Genomic DNA, 23,085 nt, shown 5'->3' with positions numbered 1-23,085 from the left:
TGTCCCCCCAGGCCCCGGGGGAACCTTTTTTGAGGGCACCGGCCACTCCAGGTTGTGGTCACTACTGTCGAAATGGCCATTATTATGTTCAGTATCAAAAACCATGAATTTTGATACCCATATTGCCACAACTCGTATGGTTCTGTAAATGTCCCCCCAGGCCCCGGGGGAACCTTCTATGAGGGCACCGGCCACTCCAGGTTGTGGCCACTACTGTCGAAATGGCCATTATTATGTTCAGTATCAAAAACCATGAATTTTGATACCCATATTTCCACAACTAGTATGGTTTTGTAAATGTCCCCCCAGACCCCGGGGGAACCTACTTCGAGGGCACCGGCCACTCCAGGTTTTATCCACCACCAATTTGACATTTTTCATGAGAACCGCCGCATCCCACTCTAACGTTTGGGGGGGCTGCGGGCGAGAATCGGGCATCGCCAGTGCCAGTTAAGACGCTTAAGTAAAGACACGCACCTGAAAAATTTAAATTTTTGTGTTGCTCACTCACACCAATACATTCGCGCTCGCCTGCACGCACACTGCCTCAATTTTCGTAACGCGCAAACTGTCAAACATTTTGGTCTGCTTTCGACAAAGGTTCGAAAAATAGTTTGATGGCTAGCGCGTTTTTTTTCCTTTTACATTATTAAAGTAAAATTGAAGGTAAGTGATTTCATTAATTAATCATTCAAGCCATTTAATAAGCATAATTTCCCGGCAACAGGTTTTGTTTATTCCCCCAGATTGTGGAACAACCCCCGGGGCGGCTTTGCTGCTTCCTCCTTCGCCACCTCTTCCAAGCGCCGCACCGCTTGCATCCCCGAAGACCCAGACGGCCACCGTGGCCCTGGGCAAACCAAGGAGGAAGAATGGTTCGTCCTCCAGGGCACGGTCATCAAGGAGGATCCAGCGCGGATGGCTGCCAAAGGAGGATGATAAGCAGAGGTTAGGTTAGCGGGACGAGGTCAACTTGAACATAACCTGAGAAGTTAATCGAGTTTGTTTCGATTTTCAGGACCGATTGCTGCACCGACAACAGTGGCGCTCTATCCGGATAGCGCTTCCGCAAATGGTTCTGCCGTGGTGCGAATTCGTACAAACAGTCAAGCGAGTGAACTTTCTCCCTTCGGCAACAGTCGCTTCCCCCAGCAGCAGAAGAAACGTTCAAGTGCCTTGTCGCCACAGTGGCCCAAAACCATGCCAGCAACTATCTGCTGGCCCAGCTGCTCAACAAGAACCAGCAAAGCGAGATCTTGCGCCGCATGAAGAACGCCGAGGCCGACACAAACCAACTGCAACAGCAGCTGGCAAGTCAACAGCCGCGTATAGCCGATTCCGCAAGAGCTGCAGTTCCACATCCAGAGCAACACACAGAACGTGCTGCTGCAAGACCAGCGCAGGATGCTGTACGAGTAGGCCGTCGAACCGAATGCTACCAATTTATCCAGTCCTTTTGTCGGTGCAGATCCAAACGACCGCCGGAGCAAACAAATTTACCGCGCCGTCGGCTGCTAACCCAATGTTCCCCGGCGTATCAACCGCGGCCGAGCTGTCCAATTCGCTGCAGCAGAGGATGCATCTCTTGCAACCCCTGGGACGTCATGCCGCCGGAGCCGGCCGTGGTCCGTCACCTGGAACCTCAACTGACCTGCTTAGAGTGCTGCCCAGTTGTTCATTTTTGTCCTTTTTTGTAGTGTTTCTTGTTCTGTTCAAATTTCTCATTCGTCAATTCCCCCCCTCCCCAAAATACAAAAATACAAAAATACAAAAAACAAAAATACAAAACTACAAAACTACAAAAATACAAAAATACAAAAATACAAACATACAAAAATACAAAAATACAAAACTACAAAACTACAAAACTACAAAAATACAAAAATACAAAAATACAAAAATACGAAAATACAAAAATACAAAAATACAAAAATACAAAAATACAAAAATACAAAAATACAAAAATACAAAACTACAAAAATACAAAAATACAAAAATACAAAAATACAAAAATACAAAAAAACAAAAATACAAAAATACAAAAATACAAAAAACAAAAATACAAAAATACAAAACTACAAAACTACAAAAATACAAAAATACAAACATACAAAAATACAAAAATACAAAACTACAAAACTACAAAACTACAAAAATACAAAAATACAAAAATACGAAAATACAAAAATACAAAAATACAAAAATACAAAAATACAAAAATACAAAAATACAAAAATACAAAAATACAAAAATACAAAAATACAAAAATACAAAAATACAAAAATACAAAAATACAAAAATACAAAAATACAAAAATACAAAAATACAAAAATACAAAAATACAAAACTACAAAAATACAAAAATACAAAAATAAAACAAATTCAAAGATATACAAATACACAACAATGAAATAAATTGAACTAAAGTTAACTATATTTAACTAAATTTAACTGAATCAAACTAAATTTAACTGAATTTATCAAAATTTTACTAAATTTAACTGAATTAAAGTTAATTTAAGTAAATTCAATAAAATCAAACTAAATATTTAAAAATTTAGGCAAAATTTTATAAATTAAACTATGTTCAGCCACATTTCATTAAATTTAACTAAATTTTACTGAATTTAGTAAAATTTTACTAAATTTAACTGAATTAAAGTTAATTTTAGTACATTCAATTAAATCAAACTAAATATTTGAAAATTTAGGCAAAATTATATAAATTAAACTATATTCAGCCACATTTGATAAAATTGAACTAAATTTTACAATTTGAAGCATATTTTAGCTTATTTTAACTAAATTTTACTCATTTTAGCCAAATTGAACTAAATTTTACCAAATTTTACTAAACTCAACATATTCAACTAAATTTTACTAAATTTTACTGAATTTATCTTAATTGAATTAAATTCTACCAAATTTGACTCAATTTTACTAAATAAAACTTAATTTAACGAAATTAAACTTTTTTCACTTTATTCTACCAATTTTAACTAAGTTTATCTTAATTTACCCCAATTTAACTTATTTAACTTGCTTGCTTAATTTAACCTAATTTAAATCAAATTTGCGAAGTTTAATAAAATTTATTAAACTTAAATGAATTCAACAGAATTAAACAAAAATTAATCAAGCTTAACTAAATTTAGCCAAATTTAACTAAAATTAGCCAAATTCATAATTTAAGTTAATTTAACTTAATTCTGCTTAATGTGACTAAATTCTTCTTAATTTTACTAAATTTATTTTAATTTAACTGAATTGAAATTAATTAAACTCTATTTTCTAAATTTAGCCAAATTCAAGTAAATTTAGCTCAATTTACCTAAATTTAAGTGAATTGAGTTTATTAAGCTTAATACTATTTTATTTAGTCAACTTTTTTAACTAAACATAAATAAATTGTACATTATTTAACCAAATTTAATTTAATTTAACCAAATTTAACTAATTTAAGCCAAATTAAACTAAATTTTACGAAATTTTTCTAAACTTAATATTTTTAAACTAAATTTAACTTAATTTAAATAAAAACTAAATTTTACATAATTTTACTTAATCAAGCGAAATTTAACTAAATTTAGCAAAATTTTACTAAATTTTGCCAAATTCAACTTAATTAAGTAAAACTCAACTAAGTTTAACCAAATTTGGGTAAATTAAACATAATTTAGCTTAATTTAGGTAAAATTAACTTCATTCAACAAAATTTAGCTTAATTTTACTAAATTTAACCTAATTTTACTAAATTTAATTTTAAATAAATGAACCGAAATTTTAATTAACTTAAATTATTTAAATTTATTTTAGCTAAATTAATTTAAATTAAGCTGAATTTAACCAAATTCAACTAAATATTACTGAATTAAACTAATTTTAACTCAATATTTTAATTAAGCCAAATTTAGCTAAATTTAAATAATTAAACGAAATTTCACTATAATTGAAAAAATACTTATTCTAACTAAATTTTATAATTTTAACTTTAAATAAACTAAACTTAAATAAATTTAACTAAATTTAACTAAACACTACTAAATTCAACTAAATTTCACTAAATGTTACTAAATTCAACTAAATTTGATTATATCTAACTAAATTCAACTTAATTTAACTAAATTTAACTAAATGTATCTAAATCTAACTCAATTTAACTAAATTTAACTTGATTTCACTAATTTTAGCTTAATATTATCTAAATTAGCTAAAGTTAACTAAATTGAAATAAATTATGCGAAATTTTACGAAACTTAATTCAATTTTATTCAATCTAACTAAATTTTACTACATGTAACTACATTAAACTAAATTCAAATAAATCTAGCTAAATTCTACTAAATTAAACTTAGTTCAACTAAATATAACTAAATTTAACTAAATATAACTCAATTTAACTAAATTTTATTAAATTTAACTAAGATTTATTAAATATAACTAAATTTAACTTAATTGAATTTTAATTAATCTAATTAAATTTTACTTATTTTGATCAAATGTAACTAAAGTTTAACTAAATATAACTAAAATTTTACTAATTATAATACAAATTTAACTAATTTTAACTAAAGCCATAGTTAACTAAATTGAAATAATTGAAGCGAAATTTTACGAAACTAAATTCAATTTTATTTATTCTAACTAATTTTTACATATTTTTACTAAATCTAACTAAATTTAACTAAATTTAAATAAATCTAACTAAATTTAACTAAGTTTAACTAATTATAACTAAATGTAACCAACTATAACTCAATTTAACTAAATTTTACTAAATTTAACTAAATTGAACTGAATAAAGGAAAATTTAATGAAACTTAATAAAATTTTACCTAATCTAACTTAATTTGACTTATTTGGACTAAATGTAACAAAATTTAACTAAATTTAATTAAATCCAAATATATTTAACTAAACTTTAGTAAATTTAACTTAATTTTAGTAATTTTAACCAAATCTAACTAAAATCAACTATATTTAGCTAAATTTAACTAAATTTTACTAAGTTTAACGAAATTGAACTCAATTTAAGTCAATTTAACTTAACTAGCCAAAGTTAACAAAATTGAAATAAATTAAGCGAAATGTAACTAAATTCAACTATATTTGATTAAGTCTAACTAAATTTAACTAAATTTAAATAATTTGACTAAATTCTAATAAATTTTACTAAATCTAGCCAAAATTAACTAAGTTTTACGAAATTTTACTGAACTTTCAAAATTATACTAAATTTTACTAAATTTTGCGATTTTTTCCTAAATTTTACTAAGTTAACTAAATTTAACTATATTCAACTCAATTTTAGTCAATTTAACTAAGTTTAACTAATTTTATAAAACTTAATTTAGCCGAAGTTAACTAAATTGAAATAAATGAAGGGAAATTTTACGAAACATAATTAAATTTTACTTAATCTAACTAAATTTTACTTATTTTAACTTAATATATTTAAATTCACCTAAATATAATTAAATCTTCATACATTTAACTAAATTTAACTAAATTCGACGAAACTAAAATAAATTTTTAATAAATCTGACGAAAATTAACTAAATTTAATTATATATATAACACAATTTTACTCAATTTAACTTAGTTTAACTAATTTTTAGTTGATATAACTTAATTTAGCCAAAGTTAACTAAATTGAAATAAATGAAGCGAAATTGTATGAAACTAAATTAAATTTTACTTAATCTACCTAAATTTTACTTATTTTAAATATATCTTAATTTACTTTAATTGAACTAAATTCACTTTATTTAACTATACTTAGCAAACCTAATTTAACTTTATTTAATTTAATGTAGTGAAATTTATCTTAATTTATCTAAATTTAAAGTCAACTGATTCTAACTAAATGTAACTGAATCAAACTAAATTTAACTGAATTAAGCTAAATTTAAAAAATAAACGAAATGTTGCTGATATTTACTATGTTTAACTAAATTTTACTAGGTTTAACTTAGTTTAACTAAATTTTACTGAATCCAACTTTATTGAACTAAATTTAACAACATTTAACTAAATTTAATTTAATTTTATTTAATTTAGCCAAATTTTATTTAATTTATCTAAATTTTTACTAAATTTATCAAAGTTTAACTGAATTCAACTTATTTTAACTGGTCTTAACAAACTCTATTTAATTAAATTTACCAAAATTAACTTAACTGAACTATTGAACTAAATTTTACAAAATTTTACTAAATTTTACTACATTTTACTAAATTTAACTGAATTCTACTAAATTATACTGAATTTTGCTAAATTTTACTGAATTTAACTAAATTTAACTAAAATTAACTAAATTTGACTTAATTGAACTAAGTTTATTTATATTTAAATAAATTTAACTAAATTCAACTATGTTTAATTATATTGAACTAAATTTTACAAAATTTAACCTTATCTAACTATATTAAGACAAATTTAACAAATTTATCTATATTTGTCTTAGTTTAACTGAATTCAACTAAAATTAGTTTACTATAACTGAACTTATCTAAAATTATCAAAATTTAACCAAAATTAACAAAACTTAGCTAAAATTAACTGAATTTAACTAAATTGATCTGAATTAAATTAAATTTAACTGAATTAAACTACATTTTACTAATTTTAAACGAAACTTAACTAAATTTTAATAAATTTAATTATTTTTTTCTAAATTTTACTTAATTTAACTTATTTTAACTCAATTTTTCTTAAATTAACTAAATTAATCTGAATTTATTTAACTTTATTTAACTTAATTTAACTGTATTTAACTTCATTTAACTTTATTTAGCTCTATTTAACTTAATTAAACTTGATTTAACTTTATGTAGCTTGAGTTAACTCAATTCATATGAATCCAACTAATTTTATCTAAATTTAACTAAATTATTCTAAATGTACCTAATATTAGCTAAATTCAAATAAGTTTAACTAAATTTAATCAAATTTAACTATATTTTAATTAATTCACATCAATTTAACTCAATTCTACTTAAATAAACTAAATTTAACTCAAATATACTAGATTCAACTGTTTTTAACTACATTAAACTAAACTTGACATTTAACGCAATGAATCTAAATTTACCTTAATTTAACAAAATTTACCTAACTTCAACTAAATTTTAGTAATTACTACTAATTTAAAGTTATTGAAACTATTTTGGTTAGTTTAGTAAAATAATTTTATCAAATTCAGTTATTTAAAACAATAGGACCAGTTTAAATTTATTTTAACATATTAATTCAACTTTTATTTATATATAGCTAGTTTTAAATAGATTTAGTGGCTTTTATTGTAATTTTAAGAACTCTTTGAATAAACATTTTAATCTGTTTTGTTTTTTTGTCACCCTATTTGTATCGATCACCCTAACCGCTCTAAACTGAATCCGGAAATACTAAAGAAGAAGAAGCACCCCCAAAATGCGCCCCGTTCCGCCATCGTTTTTTTGCCCGTTATCGTGGTCAAAATGTGCCCAGAAGCGTGCCACAGACGGGCGTAACAGCTCGGCCAAAATGCGTAACGCCCGCCTAAATGTTGCATTCTGGCACGAAAAAGGCCACAACGAGGGGAAAAAGCGTGCTGAAAATCGGGCCCGCTTTCAGGCAAAACGTCCCCGCTTTTTGGCCGTTTTCCGCCCATTTTTCTATGTGGGATCATAGTGACTTCAACGCGGTCCGCTTCGCTCGAATTTCCTCCTTCTGCTGCTGGTGGTTCTTCCTTCTGGTTGCTGGTCCTCTTCTTCTATTGGCCGCTGCTGCTGCTGCTGCTGCTCCGCGCCGGCCCGACGTGCACAGTTCGAGTGCTCGTTCCAAAGTGACTTGCTTTTGCGAAATTTTCTGCTTAAATAGCGGCAGAGCCGGAGAACGGCACAAAAGGGGCGCGGTCTCGAATGCATACGCTCGCTCTGATTGGTCATCTGTCCGAATTGTACTGAAAAATTACTCATTTTGATTGCATGTTTTAAGTGCTTTAACTATGTTTAGTCAAACTATCTATGTAGTTAAACAATAGCTGAAGTCTTCCTCTTTCGATTGGTGGTCCAACCGTCTGTATTGATTCACAGGGAAAAAAGATATAAGCGTTCAAAATGTCCCCTTTTTTAACGCTTAAAAGTGACGCTTTGGGTCGAATTTCTGAACTGGCCCCCCAATATAGTAAGTAGAGACATAGTCCTATGTCAAAATCACTCCCCAAAACCAGCCAAAAAATTGTGCAGCCAAAACTTATGCATTCAGCTTATAGGAAATTTTACGGAGATCATTTTGCTTTTTTTAACATTCAATTTATGTCCACGCAAAGCCGAGATATTTGCATTTTAGTGAACAAAAAGTGACGAATTCTCAAAATTCTTGATACCGTAAACTGGGGTCAATCGGGACACATGGGGCGGATTGGGACAGCAGTTTTAACCATGTTGGAGCACAATATTTTGATTTTTCTGGTTGGTTTCGGTTAGAACAGACTCAGACCAACAAAATGTGTGTATCCATTTCCAAATTTAAAAGCTTTAAGTGCTCTAAAAACTGCTGTCCCTATTCAGACTGTAGTCCCGATTCGCCCCAGATTACGGTATATAAGCGTTTTTAGCATAAAACATTGGCTACTATGATTACAAACGAGATGGCAAATATTTTGGATATATTTATTTTTTTCGCTCAAAAACGATATTTGTTAATAAAATTTCATGAAAAAACATGAGATTTTCTCACAATGTGACGTAATATAAAAAAAATCAAAAACACTGTTTGAATGTAAAAATCTCAAACAAAAAATGGCAAACAAGATTGTGACTGAGCTATCAACGCAATCCTGTCCATACCAACGCGGGGCAGATTAATATCTACAAATACCCACATAGAAAAATGGGCGGAAAACGTCCAAAAAGCGGGGACGTTTTGCCTGAAAGCGGGCCCGATTTTCAGCACGCTTTTTCCCCTCGTTGTGGCCCATTGCGTGCCAGAATGCAACATTTAGGCGGGCGTTACGCATTTTGGCCGAGCTGTTACGCCCGTCTGTGGCACGCTTCTGGGCACATTTTGACCACGATAACGGGCAAAAAAGCGATGGCGGAACGGGCGCATTTTGGGGGTGCTTCTTCTTCTTCTTCTTTAGTATTTCCGGATTCAGTTTAGAGCGGTTAGGGTGATCAATACAAATAGGGTGACAAAATAAAACAAAACAGATTAAAATGTTTATTCAAAGAGATCTTAAAATTACAATAAAAGCCACTAAACCTATTTTAAACTAGCCTGTATAAATAAAAGTATAAATAATTTAAATTGGTCCTGTTGGTTCAAATAACTGAATTTGATGGAATTATTTTACGAAACTAACCAAAATAGTTTAAAAAACTTTAAATTAGTAGTGATTATTAAAATTAAGTTGAAATTAGGTAAATTTGGTCAAATTAAGGTAAATTTAGATTAATTGAGTTAAATGTCAAGTTTAGTTTAATTTAGTTCAATTCAGTTTAAGTTAGTTCAATTCAGTTTTAATTAGTTTAATTAAGTTTAGTTGAGTTAAATTGATATGAATTAAGTAAAATCTAGTTAAATTTGATTAAATTTAGTTGAACTTAGAATTCAGTTAAATTTAGTTAAGTTAAGATTGAATTAGTTAGATTAATTTAGTTAATTTTAAGCTGTTATATTATTATGAATTTGTTATATTTTTCAGTTTAATTTAAATAAATTATGTTAAATTGATTTTTTTCTCGATAAATCTAGTTAAATTTGATTAAACTTAGTTAAATTTATTAAAATTTAGTGTTAAATGTAGTTAACTGAATTAATTTGAATCTAATGAAAATAATTAAATAAAAAAATAATTTATTTAAATTTATTTGAATTTAGTCAAATTAGTTTAATTTCGTTAACTTATGTTTAATTGATTAAAATAAAGTTGAATTTAGTTGAATGTAATAAAATTTAGTTTACTTATGTTAACAAAATTAAGTTTAATTTAGTTAAACTGATCAAAATTTATTTTAATGTAGTAAAATTTATTTATCAGTAAAATTTAGTCAAGATTAGTTATATTAAGTGAAATTAAGAAAATATTAAGCTGAATTAAGTTAAAATAAGTTAAAACCAGTTTAATTAGGTTAAATCAAGTTAAATTAAATTAAATTAAGATAAATTAAGTCAAATTAAGTTATATTAAGTTAAATTAAGTAACATTAAGTTTAATTAAGCTAAATTAAGTTAAATTTAGTTGAATTAAGTAAATTAAGTTTAATTAATTTAATTTAAGTTTAATTAATTTAAATTAAGTTAAATAAAGTTAAATTAAGTTAAATCAAGTTAAATTAAGTAAAATGAAGTTAAAATAAGTAAAATAAAGTTAAAATAAGTTAAATTTAGTAAAATATTTAGTTAAATTTATTAGAATTTAGTTAGGATTCGTTTAAAATTAGTCAAATATAGTTTAATTTAGTTTAACTTACTTTATTTTTGTTTAATTGAGTTGAATGTAGTAACAAATGATCAAATTTCAAATTTGATTTTGGTAAATTTGTTTAATTAAGTTGAATGTAGACAATTTTAGTTAGACTGTTAAAAATTGAATAAAATGTTGTTAAATTTAGGTAAATTTCATTAAATTTGATAAAATTTCGTTAATTTTAATAAAATTTAAGTAAATTAGATTAAATTTGTTTTTTTTTTAATTTTGTCAAATTTAGTTTTATTTAATTAACTTAATTCAGTTAAATAAAGCTAAATTGATTCAAAGTTATTTCAATTCAGTTAAATATATTTGAAATTAATCAAATCTAGTGAAAAATAGTTTAGTTTAGTCATATTTAGTTAAATATAGTTAAATTAAGTTGAGATCAGTTAAATTTTGGCATGTTAAATTAATTTAATTTTAGTTAAGATCAATTCAATTAGTAAAATTCAGTTAAAACGAACTAAATTTTGTTGAATGTACTGAAATTTAGAAAAATTACGTTGAATTTAAATTTATTTAGTTAAATAATGTAAAATTTTGTTGAATTTAATTACAATAAGTAAATTTAGTTAAATTTAATTTAATTCAGTTGAATTTAATTTAATTAAATTTAATTAAATTCAGTTAAATTTAGTTAAATTCAGTGAATTTTATCTAAGTTTTGTAAATTTAGGTTAAATTAAGTTAATTTTAGATAAGTTCAGTTAAAGTAAACTAATTTTAGTAAAATTCAGTTAAACTAAGAAATTTTTTGGTAAATTTGTTTAATTTGTCTAAATTTAGTTACATAAAGTTAACTTTTGTAAAATTTAGTTAAACATAGTTAAATTAAATTAAATTTAGTTAAAATTAATTCAATTGATCATTTTAGTTAAATGTTGGTTCATTCAATTAAATTGATTTTAGTTAAGATCAGTTAAAATATGTTAAATTCAGTTTAACTAAGATTAATTTAGATAAATTCAGTTAAATATGGCTAAATTAAATTAAATCTATTAAAATTTAGTTAAACTTAGTTAATATCAGTTACATTTAGCTTAATTTATTTAAATTAAGTTTATTTTAGTTCGATTTAGTTTAACTCTGTTAAATTTAGTAAGAATCAGTTGACTTTAAATTTATTTAAATTCAGGTAAACTAAATTAAGTTAAATAAAGTTAAATAGGGTTTGCTAAGTATAGTTTAATATAATTAAATTAAGTTAAATGAAGTTAATATAAGTAAAACATTGATAAATTTAGATAAATTTTGTTAAATTTGGCTAAATTTAGTAAAATGTAGTTAAATTAAGACAAATGTCGTTAAAAAACTTAGTTGATATTAGATAAATTTAGTTCAGTTTAGCTCCATTCTGTTTAATTAAGTATAATTTAATTAAATCTATTAAATTAAATTAATTGAGCTTAATTTAGAAAATTTGATTGAAATTTCGTTTAATTTAGGTAAATTTGATTAAATTTCTACAAACTTAAAAAATTTGATTAAATTTTGTTAAATTTGATCAAATTTCGTTAAATTTGTATAAATTTGAAAAAATCAGCTTAAATTTGGTTTAATTTATTTATATTTTGTCAAATTAAGTTAAATTGATTCAAATTGATTTCAATTTAGTTAAATTTATTTGAAATTAATAAAATCTAGTAAAAATATTTCAATTTAGTCTAATTTAGTTGAATATAGTTTTAGATCAGTTGAATTTTGGTAAATAAAATAAATTTTATTTTAGTTAAGATCAATTAAATAAGCTAAATTCAGTTAAATGTAATATTTTTTTTAATGTAGTTAAATTTAGTTAAATTACGTTGAATTTAAATAAAGTAAAACTTAGTTTAATTTAATTACAATAAGTAAATTTAGTTATATTTAGGTAAATTTAGTTTAATTCAGTTAAAATAAGTAAAACTCAGTTAACTTTAGCTAAGTTTTGTTAATTTTGCTTAAATTTAGTTAATTTTAGTTGAGTTCAGTTATATTAAACTAATGTTAGTTTAGTTACAAAGAGTTGTTAAATTAAGTTAAACCTAGTCTAATCTAATCCAACAAATTATGTTAAACAAAGTAAAATTTAGTAAAATTATGTTAAATCTATTAAAATTTAGTTAAACATAGTGAATATCAGTTACATTTAGTTAAATTTATTTAAATTTAGTTTATTTCAGTTAAATTTAGAATTTAGAATCAGTTGACTTAACATTTGGTTGAATTCAGTTAAACTTAGTTAAATTTAGATAAATTAAGTTAAATTTAGCTAAATTAACTTAAATGAAGTTTAATAAAGTTAAATAGGGTTTGTTAAGTATAGTTTTATATAGTTAAATTTTTAAATCAAGTCAATATGAGTTGAAATTTGTTAAATATTGATAAATTTTGTAAATTTGACTTAATTTAGTAAAATGTAGTTAAATTTAGTTAAATTAAGACATATTTCGTAAAAAAAATCTTAGTTGGTATCAGTTTAATTTAGTTAAATTTGGTTCAATTCAATTAAATTTAGTATAATTCAATTAAATTTAGTTAAATTTGGTTAAATTTAGTTAGAATCACTTAAATTTAACTAAATTTAATTATATCACTAAGAATAGTTAGAATTACTTAAATTTAACTAAAATAAGTTAAATTCAGTAAAAGGACCATCCTTTTTTTTGTATGGACAATTGTTTACGAGAAGTGGAGGGGGTTAACAGATTCCCAAAAAAAGTGTTCACGTTGTTTATGGATGGTCCCAAAACTAAGTTAACTTTAGTTAAATTTGGAGAATTTTAAATTAAGTCAAATAAAGTTAAATATGGTTATATTTGGTTAAATTAGTGAAACTCTATTAAGATCAGTTGAATTTTGGTAAATCACATTAAATTAATTGACCAGCTAAATTTAGTAAAGTTTAGTTAAATTAAGCTAAACTGAGATAAAATTAGTTAAATGCATTTCAATCAAGTTAAATAAAGATACAGTCAGTAAAATGTAGTTGAAATTTGTTAAATTAAGTTAAATTTAGTAAAAAGGAGTTGAAATTAGATAATATCACTTAAATTTAGTTTACAAAAAGTGCAAAAAATGTTCGCTCGTAGTTGACCCTTAATTTTCTTTTTATTTTTGTATTCATGTATTTTTGTATTTTCTGTTTTTCTATTTTTGTTTTTTTTTTAATTTTTGTTTTTTTGTGTTTTTTGTATTTTTGTAGTTTTGATTTTTTTGTATTTTTGTTTTCTTGTGTTTTTGTAGTTGTGTATTTTTGTGTTTTTGTATTTTTATAGTTTTTGTATTTTAGTTTTTTTTTTATTTTTTTTTTGTATTTTACTATTTATTGTATTTTTGTGTTTATATATTTTATGTATTCCTGTATAATTTTTGTAGTATTTTTGTTTATTTTGTTAATCTTTGTTTAAATTGTTTGTAGTTGAGAATATTAGTATCATAGTTTTTAGTGTTTTTGTTCCATTGTATATTTGTGGCTGTGGATTTTAATATTTTGTTTCTTTGTATTTTTTAAATAGGGTATTTCTGCATTTTTATAACTATTTAGTAATGATGAAACTTTAAGTCGTCAATGCTCGAGAAACGAAACGCAGCAAAAAATCGATAAAAAAAAGAATGAAAACTTTGAATAGTAAATTGTTCTTTCCTGCAGATGAAGCGGAACAGGGTGCGAGAAGGCAATTCTCTATCGAAAAAAAGAAGCAAGAAAAAGGAACAAATGCGCAGCTTAAAGTGCTCAACGCTTTTCAGTTGAGGTTCCAGCTGACGGAACCTTTGCCGAAGCGACCTCGGCCCTGGCGGCGTGACGTCCCTGGGGTTTCGAGAGATACAGTATCTGCTGCAGCGAGTAGGAGATCCATCGGGGAACAATGAGTTGGCAACCGCCGGCTGCGGTGGCGGCGCAGAGAATTGTTTGGCTCAGCACCGACAGACTGCGCTGGATGTTTGGGCAGATGGACTGGACAAACTGGCCACGTTAGCTCCGGCCGGTTCGACGGCCTGTTCGAACAGCATCATGCGCTGGTCTTGCAGCTTTATGCAGAGCAGCGCGTTTTGCATGATGCTCTGGGTGTGGAACTGCAGCTCTTGCTGAGTGGGAATGCGCAGCTGTTGACTTGCCGGCTGCTGTTGGTTTGTGTCGGCCACGTTGCCTTCGTAAGCATAAGTTGCTGGCACGATTTTGGGTCACCATGAAGACCAGGCACTTGAACCCCGTGTCGGACGCTGGTTCTGCTGCTGGGGGAAAGACTGTTGCTGTTCCACAGGAACGCCTGGTGAAAGTTCGCCCCAGTCTACTGTTTGTTTTCAATCGCACCTTGGCGGAAACCCTTGCTGAAGCGCGATCCGGATTGGGCGCCACTGTTGCTGGTGCAGTCCTGAAAATGGAGACAATCTTTATAAAGTCTTACGTTATTCTTGTTGACCCCGTCCCGCTGACCTAACCTCTGCTTCTCATCCCCTTCCGGCGACCACCCACTCCGGATCCTCCTCGATGAACGTGTCCTGGAGGCGGTGGTGCGCGTGCCCGGTTGAGGAAAGTGCTGCGTTGCCGCCCATGGTCTTGTTCCGACGTTGAAGTGCACCACCTCGAACCAGATTCCATCTTTGTCTGGCCACGGTGGCCGTTTTCCTCGTCGGGGATGGAAGCGGTGTGCCGCTTGGAAGAGGTGGCAGAGGAGGAAGCTGCAAAGTCGTCCCCGATGATTGTTCCACAGGCTGGAGAAATAAAAAAAAACTCTGTTACCGGGGAATGAAGCTATCAAGGCTTGAATGAATAATTAATATGATCACTTACCTTAAATTTTGCAAATCGTTTGAATAAACGAAAAAACACACCAAACAACCAACTGTTTCGAACACGTTTGAAAAAAGCAAACAAGTGTGTTTGACAGCTCACGCGTTATGAAAATTGAGGCAGTGTGCGTGTTGGCCAGCACAAATGATGTTGGTGTGCGTGTGCAAAACAAACACCAAAATTTTTATGGTGTGTGTCTTGGCTTAAGAATCTTAACTGGCACTGGCGATGCCCGATAATCGCCCGCTCCCCCCCCAAAAGTTAAAGTGGGTATGTCATATAATGCAAATTCCCATGATGATGCTGCGACATCCACCAGAACGCGAGCATAAAAGCTCATTCAGTAATTAGCATTATGCTGTGGCTTTGCTCTCGTCGCACAACAAATGCATCAGATCACGCACTTGCACTCACTGCTTTGCCTCTTTCGCTTCTGCCCTGCACACTTCATTCATGCTTTATTAGTGTATTATACTATCGTATAGTTTCTGTTTCTACCGCCCTACCACCCAGAGCAGCTCATCATTAGGCTCTGGTGGTGGGCTGGCTGGCTGGAGCCACTCTGTGCAGAATTATTTTCCAGCGCTTTTCAATTTTAGTCAGACACTAACCGCCGAGGTGTTCAAACGTTTTCCGACCTGGTCGCGCCTCAACCGAATACTGCGGTGGCTTCACGCGTTTAGGTCTGCTGATTCTTAACAATAATAATTGTTGTTTGAACGCGATCGACGGTTAAACTTTTTTTTTGAATATTTTCTGGGCTACTAAACCGTGGCTCATCCTTAGAAAAGGCAAATTTGTGGTTTAAGATTAATTAAGTCATCTGTAGCAGAAATATTTGCTTGTGCGGAAATTTACCTAATAATGTAGAGAAGAATCAAGGAAACATCGTTTAGAGCAATAATTATTTGTTTTACACTCGCGCGTGATTAAGATGCATTTCAACTGAGTTTGTAACGGCCACGCAGCCTTGTGGAAAATGCGGTTATAATGCATTAATTTCCGTTTGCAACGTTCGTGCGTTCACTCGACTCAGGGGGTGGTATATCACTCAACAAGCATAAAGTGTAGTGGCAAAGTGACAAAATGGGAATTTTACAACAAGCTTAAAAACATAGACCGTGGAACTTGCAACAAGCACCACACGGAAAGAAGACCAAACTGTTAGTCGCAAGTGTGTTCCGAAATACCAGATCGCGATCCAGATAGCAGGGAGTGCAATGTGCAATGAAAAATGCAGCTCTAGTATCGCAAGTCCCACCACCAGCAACGGCACCTTCGTCAGCATCAGCGGCAGCAGCTGTTTGCCACCTTCTTCCAGCGGAGAAGAACCACTTTGAAAATGCTCTCCTTCGTTGCGTTTCTGACGGCGACGGCGGCGGCAATCTTTGGCGCGGAACACTTCGGGGGAGGCAACTTTTATGTTGGCGCTTTTCACCTGGATGTGCAAAAAGTGAATCACATTGTATTAGATAACTCTAAGGTAAGGAGCAGACTGAGCTGGTTAATGCATATCTGAATACAATAAGTATAACCGGCGTAGGGTGTTAAGTGGTTTAGATTTAACAACTTTCTACTCCAAATGTTGCTGATATAAACGGCTTGCCAATGTTTGTTTTAAAACAAAGGAGACTCTTTTGAGATAAATGTTTCGTATAGAAGTCGCTTTAGACCATTATAGCGTTTTTCTGTGCCACTTATTTTAATTAATCCTGAATAACACAACCCCACCACTGGGGGTGAATTTGAAAAATCGCCAGAAATCATATTTCAGAAAACTTTCGACGGTTCGATATTTTTTCATGCAACACATTTACAAAATTGATTCGTAAATATTTATTCTGATTTCTTGGTCCGTAGGTTTGACAATACTTTCTCAAATATGGGTTTGAATGATAAAAATGATTAAAATGATTAAAATGATTAAAATGAATGATTAAATTTTAACGTAAAATGGAAATCAGGAACGTGCGGCGTGGAAAAATCCAGATTTTATTTTCAAAAATCATTTATTGGAATCCTAATAATGAATCTCAGCCATTTTTATATGTTATGGGATTGTTGATTTATATGTTATAATGTCTGAGGAATCCGTTAAAAATATTTTCAGATATAGGCTCTTGAGTCCAGACACCGTCAAAACGGCATTTGAAGTTTTCATAACGTGAAGAATTCCATCATTGTCATGATTTTTCGTTCAAAAATATAAATGTTGTGTCGCTTTCAATATTTTGACAATATTCCTTCAACAAGTTGTTTAGAATAGTGCCCTACACATACTGATTCCTTTTGGTAACGATTATCCCATTCCCTGTAAAGTTATGGAAATCGTCATTAATCAATGATGCTAACTAGGACGTCAATGACTGTACCACAGAATGATATAAATTTTGAAGCACATTTGATTTAGATCAAAAATTTTTTCAGTGGTTTTAAGAAGGCAACAACCGGCACATGCTGATTCCTTTTGGTGCTGAAATTCGTTGAATTGAATTTAATACAGAATATTTTATAGTCATGATCAATTTTCTTCGAAAATGAATACCTAACTTATCATCTTTGTGCTCTCTTATACTAACTAGATAGGGAAACCATTCCACATTGTTTGAAATTGAATTAACATTAACACTCGAAAAAAAGTTGTTTAATCAAAATAATTAAAACGAAATATAAATGATTCACTGTAACAACTTTTATTGCCGTACGTATTTTTAAAAGTGAAAAACATAATTAATGTGTGAACACTGACTTCAGTGGTGTTAATCTAATATTCTGATCGATATTAAACAAATCAACCACCTACTTTTTGGATTTTAGTAGTCGGTGATTTGGTTCTGCTGTGACGATTTGTTTAACATTTTATGCAAGAAAATATTTAGTCCTAATTCATTACGGAAACATCAAATCGCGCAACAATGTTATTTCCAATGAGGAATTGAAGTAAAGTAACCTTAACCTTTTTCCAAATTTTAAGTTTTTAAGAAAAAATCAATCTTTATAATTTGTTAATTTAGTTCAAAAGCTTTTTTTTTAATAAAACACGTATAACTTATAGGTATAATTGTTAAAAAGTCACAATTTTGCCTGGAATTCGATAAAACTAGTTTTGTTTATAAAATCATCAATTTATAGGGTATTTGTTCCTATTTTGGGCCTACTAAGCCGAGCGCACTTTTTATTTGATGTATCCTTGCTTGTATTACATGAATAGGTTGGTTTTGTAATGCTAATGCTCTTACTTAATCACATTTTTGACAAAAATACTTCTGTATAAGCCCGAGAAACTAAAACATTTTTTGTCCCTATTTTGGGAATATTGCTTCTAGCATCCGATCTTCTTTGTGTATATTTTCGGCCTACCTTCTGATTGGTTGAAATCTCGAAGCACGTGGCTAACTTTTTTGACGTACGATTCAGCCCAGCTCGTACAGTACAGCCGCACAAATTCGGTCGACAAACATGCTCAATCATTGTGACAAAACAACTTTTATTGATTTGGTGGCAGTTTAGTGATTGTTTTTGCAACTGGATTGTGCAACCCACAAAAAAAAACATATTGGCGGTGGTTGGAGATTCGGGGGACGGCTCTCATTTGTGTGCTGAGCGATGAATGCAGTGACGCTAAGCCGGCTCCGTGGCTTAATGGTTACGGCTTCTGCCTCACAAGCAGAAGGTTCAGGGATCAAATCCCAGCCGGTACCTTTGAAATTTGGAATCAGGAATTTGAACTTTGAATATGAACAAAAACGAAAATGAATCAGGTGGGGTTCGAACTCACACCTCTGGATTGGTGGTCTGGGACGCTAAGCAGTCGGCCATCAGAAGGTTAACACTCTAGCAGTGAATTGATCCGTAGTGTTGAAACATGTTATCTTCTCATATTAAATACGCGCTGATCCCTGATTTGCCTGACGGGATTGGAAGTCTAAATATAGATCGAGTTTCCTTCAGATGCTTGCTTCCATGTTTAGGCGGGGCCGAACAATGTCCAGCGACCTCGGAATTGGACCGCAAGGAGCTCTGTCATTCTGAAACGGGTCGTTGGAAGCAGCGCGATAGGGCTATCACCACCTAATACCCGGGACTGAGATAAGTTGTATCAGCATTCGGCATATACAAAGTCTGATACAAACTATACTTTCCCATAATATCGCTACCGGTTAGCGGGTATTGGATTGGTCCACACACACACATATAACGAGCGATGAATGCGATGACGCTGAGTGTCAACAAGCGGTAAGCAAAAGTGATGAAATTTTTCGACTTGATGGGCAATTAGTGATTTGCCGAGAAAAAAGTGAAGAGTGCTATTTTTATTGCTTTATTTCTAATTTAGGAGGAAAAAGTAAATTATTCTTGCCCACCAAAATGAAGATAATGACTGCACGTATCATTATCAAGATCTTGATCAAGATCTTTTCTCTTCTGGATTCGATTCCTTAGTAAAGGGAAGGTAGTGTATCGTCACAAACTGGACCTTATCACGACACCTTAGGAAGACAACCTATGAAATGTTAACATTAACCTTAACATGTTAACATTAAGTTGATTAATAATAAACTGTTACTGAATCCGCTTTGTAAATGCCGGCCCCGATACTCTTCACGGGTGTTCCCCTCAGGAACAGGGAAAGATTTACTTTTTTACCATTATGAAGTGGCAGATTTCTGCCAGATTTGGTGAAATGCTCAATTTCGTTGAATTAAGTTTGGTACACCCAAAATAGGTACTAGGCCCAAAATAGGGACAAATGCCCTATTGCATTTTGAACTGAAATCGAATCACGAATCACAAATCAAAAGTTTTCACGTTTTATATGAAATTTTTTCTACCCAAAATGCCTATAAATTAGAAGTTTAATATTTGTTATTTACACAACTTATTTTACCTTTTTCTAATGGAAAATTGTCCAAAGAATCCGAAAATGCATTCCGTGTTCCGATTCGAAATCATGTTCATTGAGAAAATCATGACACTTTGAGAATATTAAAATAATGCTATTTATCAACATTTTCTTCATTATAGTTAACTTACTATTTAAACTTTTCAAAATGTTATGCAAACTTCTACTGAAATACTTTGAACGCTTCTCTATTATGGTCAGTATGATTCCATAGCATTCCGTACGAATTTAATGTGCACTTTCTCTGATCAAGCTCAAATTTGGTGGAGCTATTGATACTACCAAAACATGTTAGAATCCCGATTTTGGACCAAATTGGACCATCCTTTCTTTTTTGGCACCGCCTCAAAGAATTGCAATTTTCGCCACTTTTTCAAAAATAAACCTTTCTTAATCCGCATTCATAAAGTGAATACACTACACAGCCTCAAAAAAGTGTGTATCAAAATATCTGAGATCCGGCCCAAAAAAGTGTATTAGAAACACTAAAGTACCTATAACTTATGATAGGGTTGCCAGATCTTCACTTTTTTGGGCTTGTTGGAAAGGTCTTTTGATTACCTATCCAACGATGGGTCGCATGATAGATCCGGACCTCGATCCGGACTACTTTTTCATCAAAATTTTTTAGATCCGGCCTCAAAAAAGCGTATAAATAACACTTAAGTGCTCATAACTTTTGATAGGGTTGTCAGAATCTTTTGAACGCGTTGGAAAGGTCTTTCAATTACCTGTATAACAATATAGCATGACGGGTTTTCTTACAAAAAACACCCTTTTTACAATCTTCCGAAGTTTATCTAAAATCATTTTTTTAGCATAACTTTTGAAGTACTTTTCTAAACTTCATAAAATCAACTAGGGTCTTGTGGGACCTCAAGACGGATCGAGTGAGACCAAAACGGTCCAAATCGGTTCAGCCAGTCCGGAGATAATTGTGTGCATATTTTTCGGTGCACGGACTTACAGACATACACATTAGGGTGGGTACAGATTTTGAAAAGTTCTCAGATCAAGTTCTGGTGTGGTTCTCCTTGTAGGGCATACCCAAAAGGACTCTCACGCCAAATTTCAGCTCATTTGGTTGAAAACTGGCTTGCTTCAAGCGGGTTTAAGTTTACATGGAAATTACTATGGGAAATTTTGAATTTTCGTTCATTCGCTCCTACAGGCCTGGGGAAAACATGTAGAAACTTCTAGGATGGCCAGAAATGAGCGGAATCGTCTGGAGAACAACTTTTCCTAAGAGACCAGGTCGATTCGTTCAACCCCCATCGAGCTCAACGGCAATACATCCGGGGTTTTCGGAACCAACGGTTTTCCCCAGAAAAGCATCAAATTTTCCTTAGCATGCTATGAATGCTTGATGAACACCGCGACGCTGCATGTCAAACAGCTACCACGTGGACTAGCATCGCCTATAAAAAATTACTTTTTATTACTTTTTGAACCATAGAATTATCATTCATGGTGATCAGGATACTATTCAGCTGTATTCTGAACCTCCAAATAAGAAAAAAAAACTGTTATGGTGCAAATTTTACAATCACGTGGTAGCTGTTTGACACGTGGCGTCGCGGTGTTCATCAAGCATTCATAGCATGCTAAGGAAAATTTGATGCTTTTCTGGGGAAAACCGTTGGTTCCGAAAACCCCGGATGTATTACCGTTGAGCTCGATGGGGGTTGAACGAATCGACCTGGTATCTCAGGGAAAGTTGTTCTCCAGACGATTCTGCTCATTTCTGGCCATCCTAGAAGTTTCTACATGTTTTCCCCAGGCCTGTAGGAGCGAATGAATGAAAATTCAAAATTTCCCATAGTAATTTCCATGTAAACTTGAACCCGCTTGAGACAAGCCAGTTTTCAACCAAATTAGCTGAAATTTGGCGTGAGAGTCTCTATGGGTATGCCCTACAAGGGGAATCACACCAGAACTTGATCTGAGAACTTTTCAAAATTCCGTACCCACCCTAATACACATGCACAGACATTTATTTTTGATTCTGAGTCGATAGGTATACGCGAAGGTGGGTCTACGAGGTCAAATAAAGAAGTTCATTTTTCGAGTGATTTTATAACCTTTCCTCATTGAGGTGAGGAAGGCAAACACCACTTTTTTCAAATGGGCAAAAATATAGAGCTAAACTTGACACTCATTGGTAGGTATATTCTGAAACTACAAGCTTAAAAAATCGCTATCTAAAGAGATTTCAATTCGCCCAACATCCGAAAAATTGATTTTTATGTAAAATCGTCTGAGGAACACGATGGAGAAGTTTAATTCAAAGTTTTCAATTGCGCAAAATCTGAAATCTGTTTATAGCTCTATCATTTTTTGTTTCCGAGTTATGGTTATTTAAAAAAAGAGGTTTTTTGAAAACATGACGAAAATCGCAAAATTTTGGGGTGGTCCAATTTGGTTCAAAATCGGGATTCTTACATGGTTTGATAGTATCAATAGCTCCACAAAATCTGAGCTTTATCAGAAAAAGTCGATTTTGCATTTGTTCTTTTTTGTGTTCAATTGAGGCGAAACGACCCCTTTGTAAAAATATTGAAATTTTCAGAAAATTATAAAATTAAAAAAAAATCATTTCTTTATATATTTAATGACGTGTTGCTGATTTCAAATTTATTGTTCTGCCAACGTAATTCGGCGTTGTCGTTGCTCCTTAAATGCAAATTCAAAGTTTGTATGAAGAACTATGGTGGTTAGCCGATTTAGCATATAACTCAACAATTACATGCATAATATGCATATTTACGAGGAGTGAATTGCACTTATTTTTCATAGAAATTTTGAAAGATTGAAAGTGCACATAATTCTTGGACCTTCTGTATTACGAGTTTTATGTATTATGAGTTTGATACTTTGACTTATTGATATGATTTTACGGATGCTCTAAAAAACAAAATTTTAGAGGGCAAGCTTTGACCATGCTCATGT

At 30.7% G+C, this 23,085-nt stretch overlaps 2 protein-coding genes across 3 annotated transcripts in view; both read left to right on the top strand.

Moving 5' to 3' along the window:
- Positions 1 to 451: 451 nt before the first annotated feature.
- Positions 452 to 1,817, top strand: LOC128093285 (uncharacterized). 2 transcript variants are annotated; one of them, XR_008212381.1, is made up of 2 exons: positions 452 to 953; positions 1,019 to 1,817. XR_008212381.1 is itself a non-coding variant. In XM_052709517.1 (2 exons), exons 1-2 carry the CDS (start codon positions 873 to 875, stop codon positions 1,267 to 1,269), a joined length of 327 nt encoding a protein of 108 aa, XP_052565477.1. In that variant the 5' UTR covers positions 452 to 872; the 3' UTR covers positions 1,270 to 1,817. The 2 variants fall into 2 exon arrangements, 1 of the variants encoding a protein (XP_052565477.1); XM_052709517.1 differs by having other exon boundaries at positions 452 to 948.
- Positions 1,818 to 15,514: 13,697 nt separating this feature from the next.
- The window catches only part of LOC120422705 (A disintegrin and metalloproteinase with thrombospondin motifs adt-1), a 32,842-nt gene continuing 25,271 nt past the window's right edge, over positions 15,515 to 23,085 (top strand). Inside the window, exon 1 of the mRNA XM_039586217.2 lies at positions 15,515 to 16,716. Coding sequence (XP_039442151.1) covers positions 16,576 to 16,716 — 141 coding nt within the window. The 5' untranslated portion in view covers positions 15,515 to 16,575. The remainder of the gene's footprint in view (positions 16,717 to 23,085) is intronic.

Source organism: Culex pipiens, chromosome 3, assembly GCF_016801865.2.
Source record: "Culex pipiens pallens isolate TS chromosome 3, TS_CPP_V2, whole genome shotgun sequence".
Lineage (NCBI taxonomy): Eukaryota > Metazoa > Arthropoda > Insecta > Diptera > Culicidae > Culex > Culex pipiens.
Note: the sequence above shows the minus strand (reverse complement) of the source record. Positions and strands in the feature narration are given on the sequence as shown.

Coding starts and splice junctions, on each gene's coding strand:
- LOC128093285 (XM_052709517.1), top strand. CDS start 873: ATGGTTCGTCCTCCAGGGCACGGTCATCAAGGAGGATCCAGCGCGGAT. Junction 949..1,018: donor AAGGAGGATGATAAGCAGAG/GTTAGGTTAGCG, acceptor TTCGATTTTCAG/GACCGATTGCTGCACCGACA.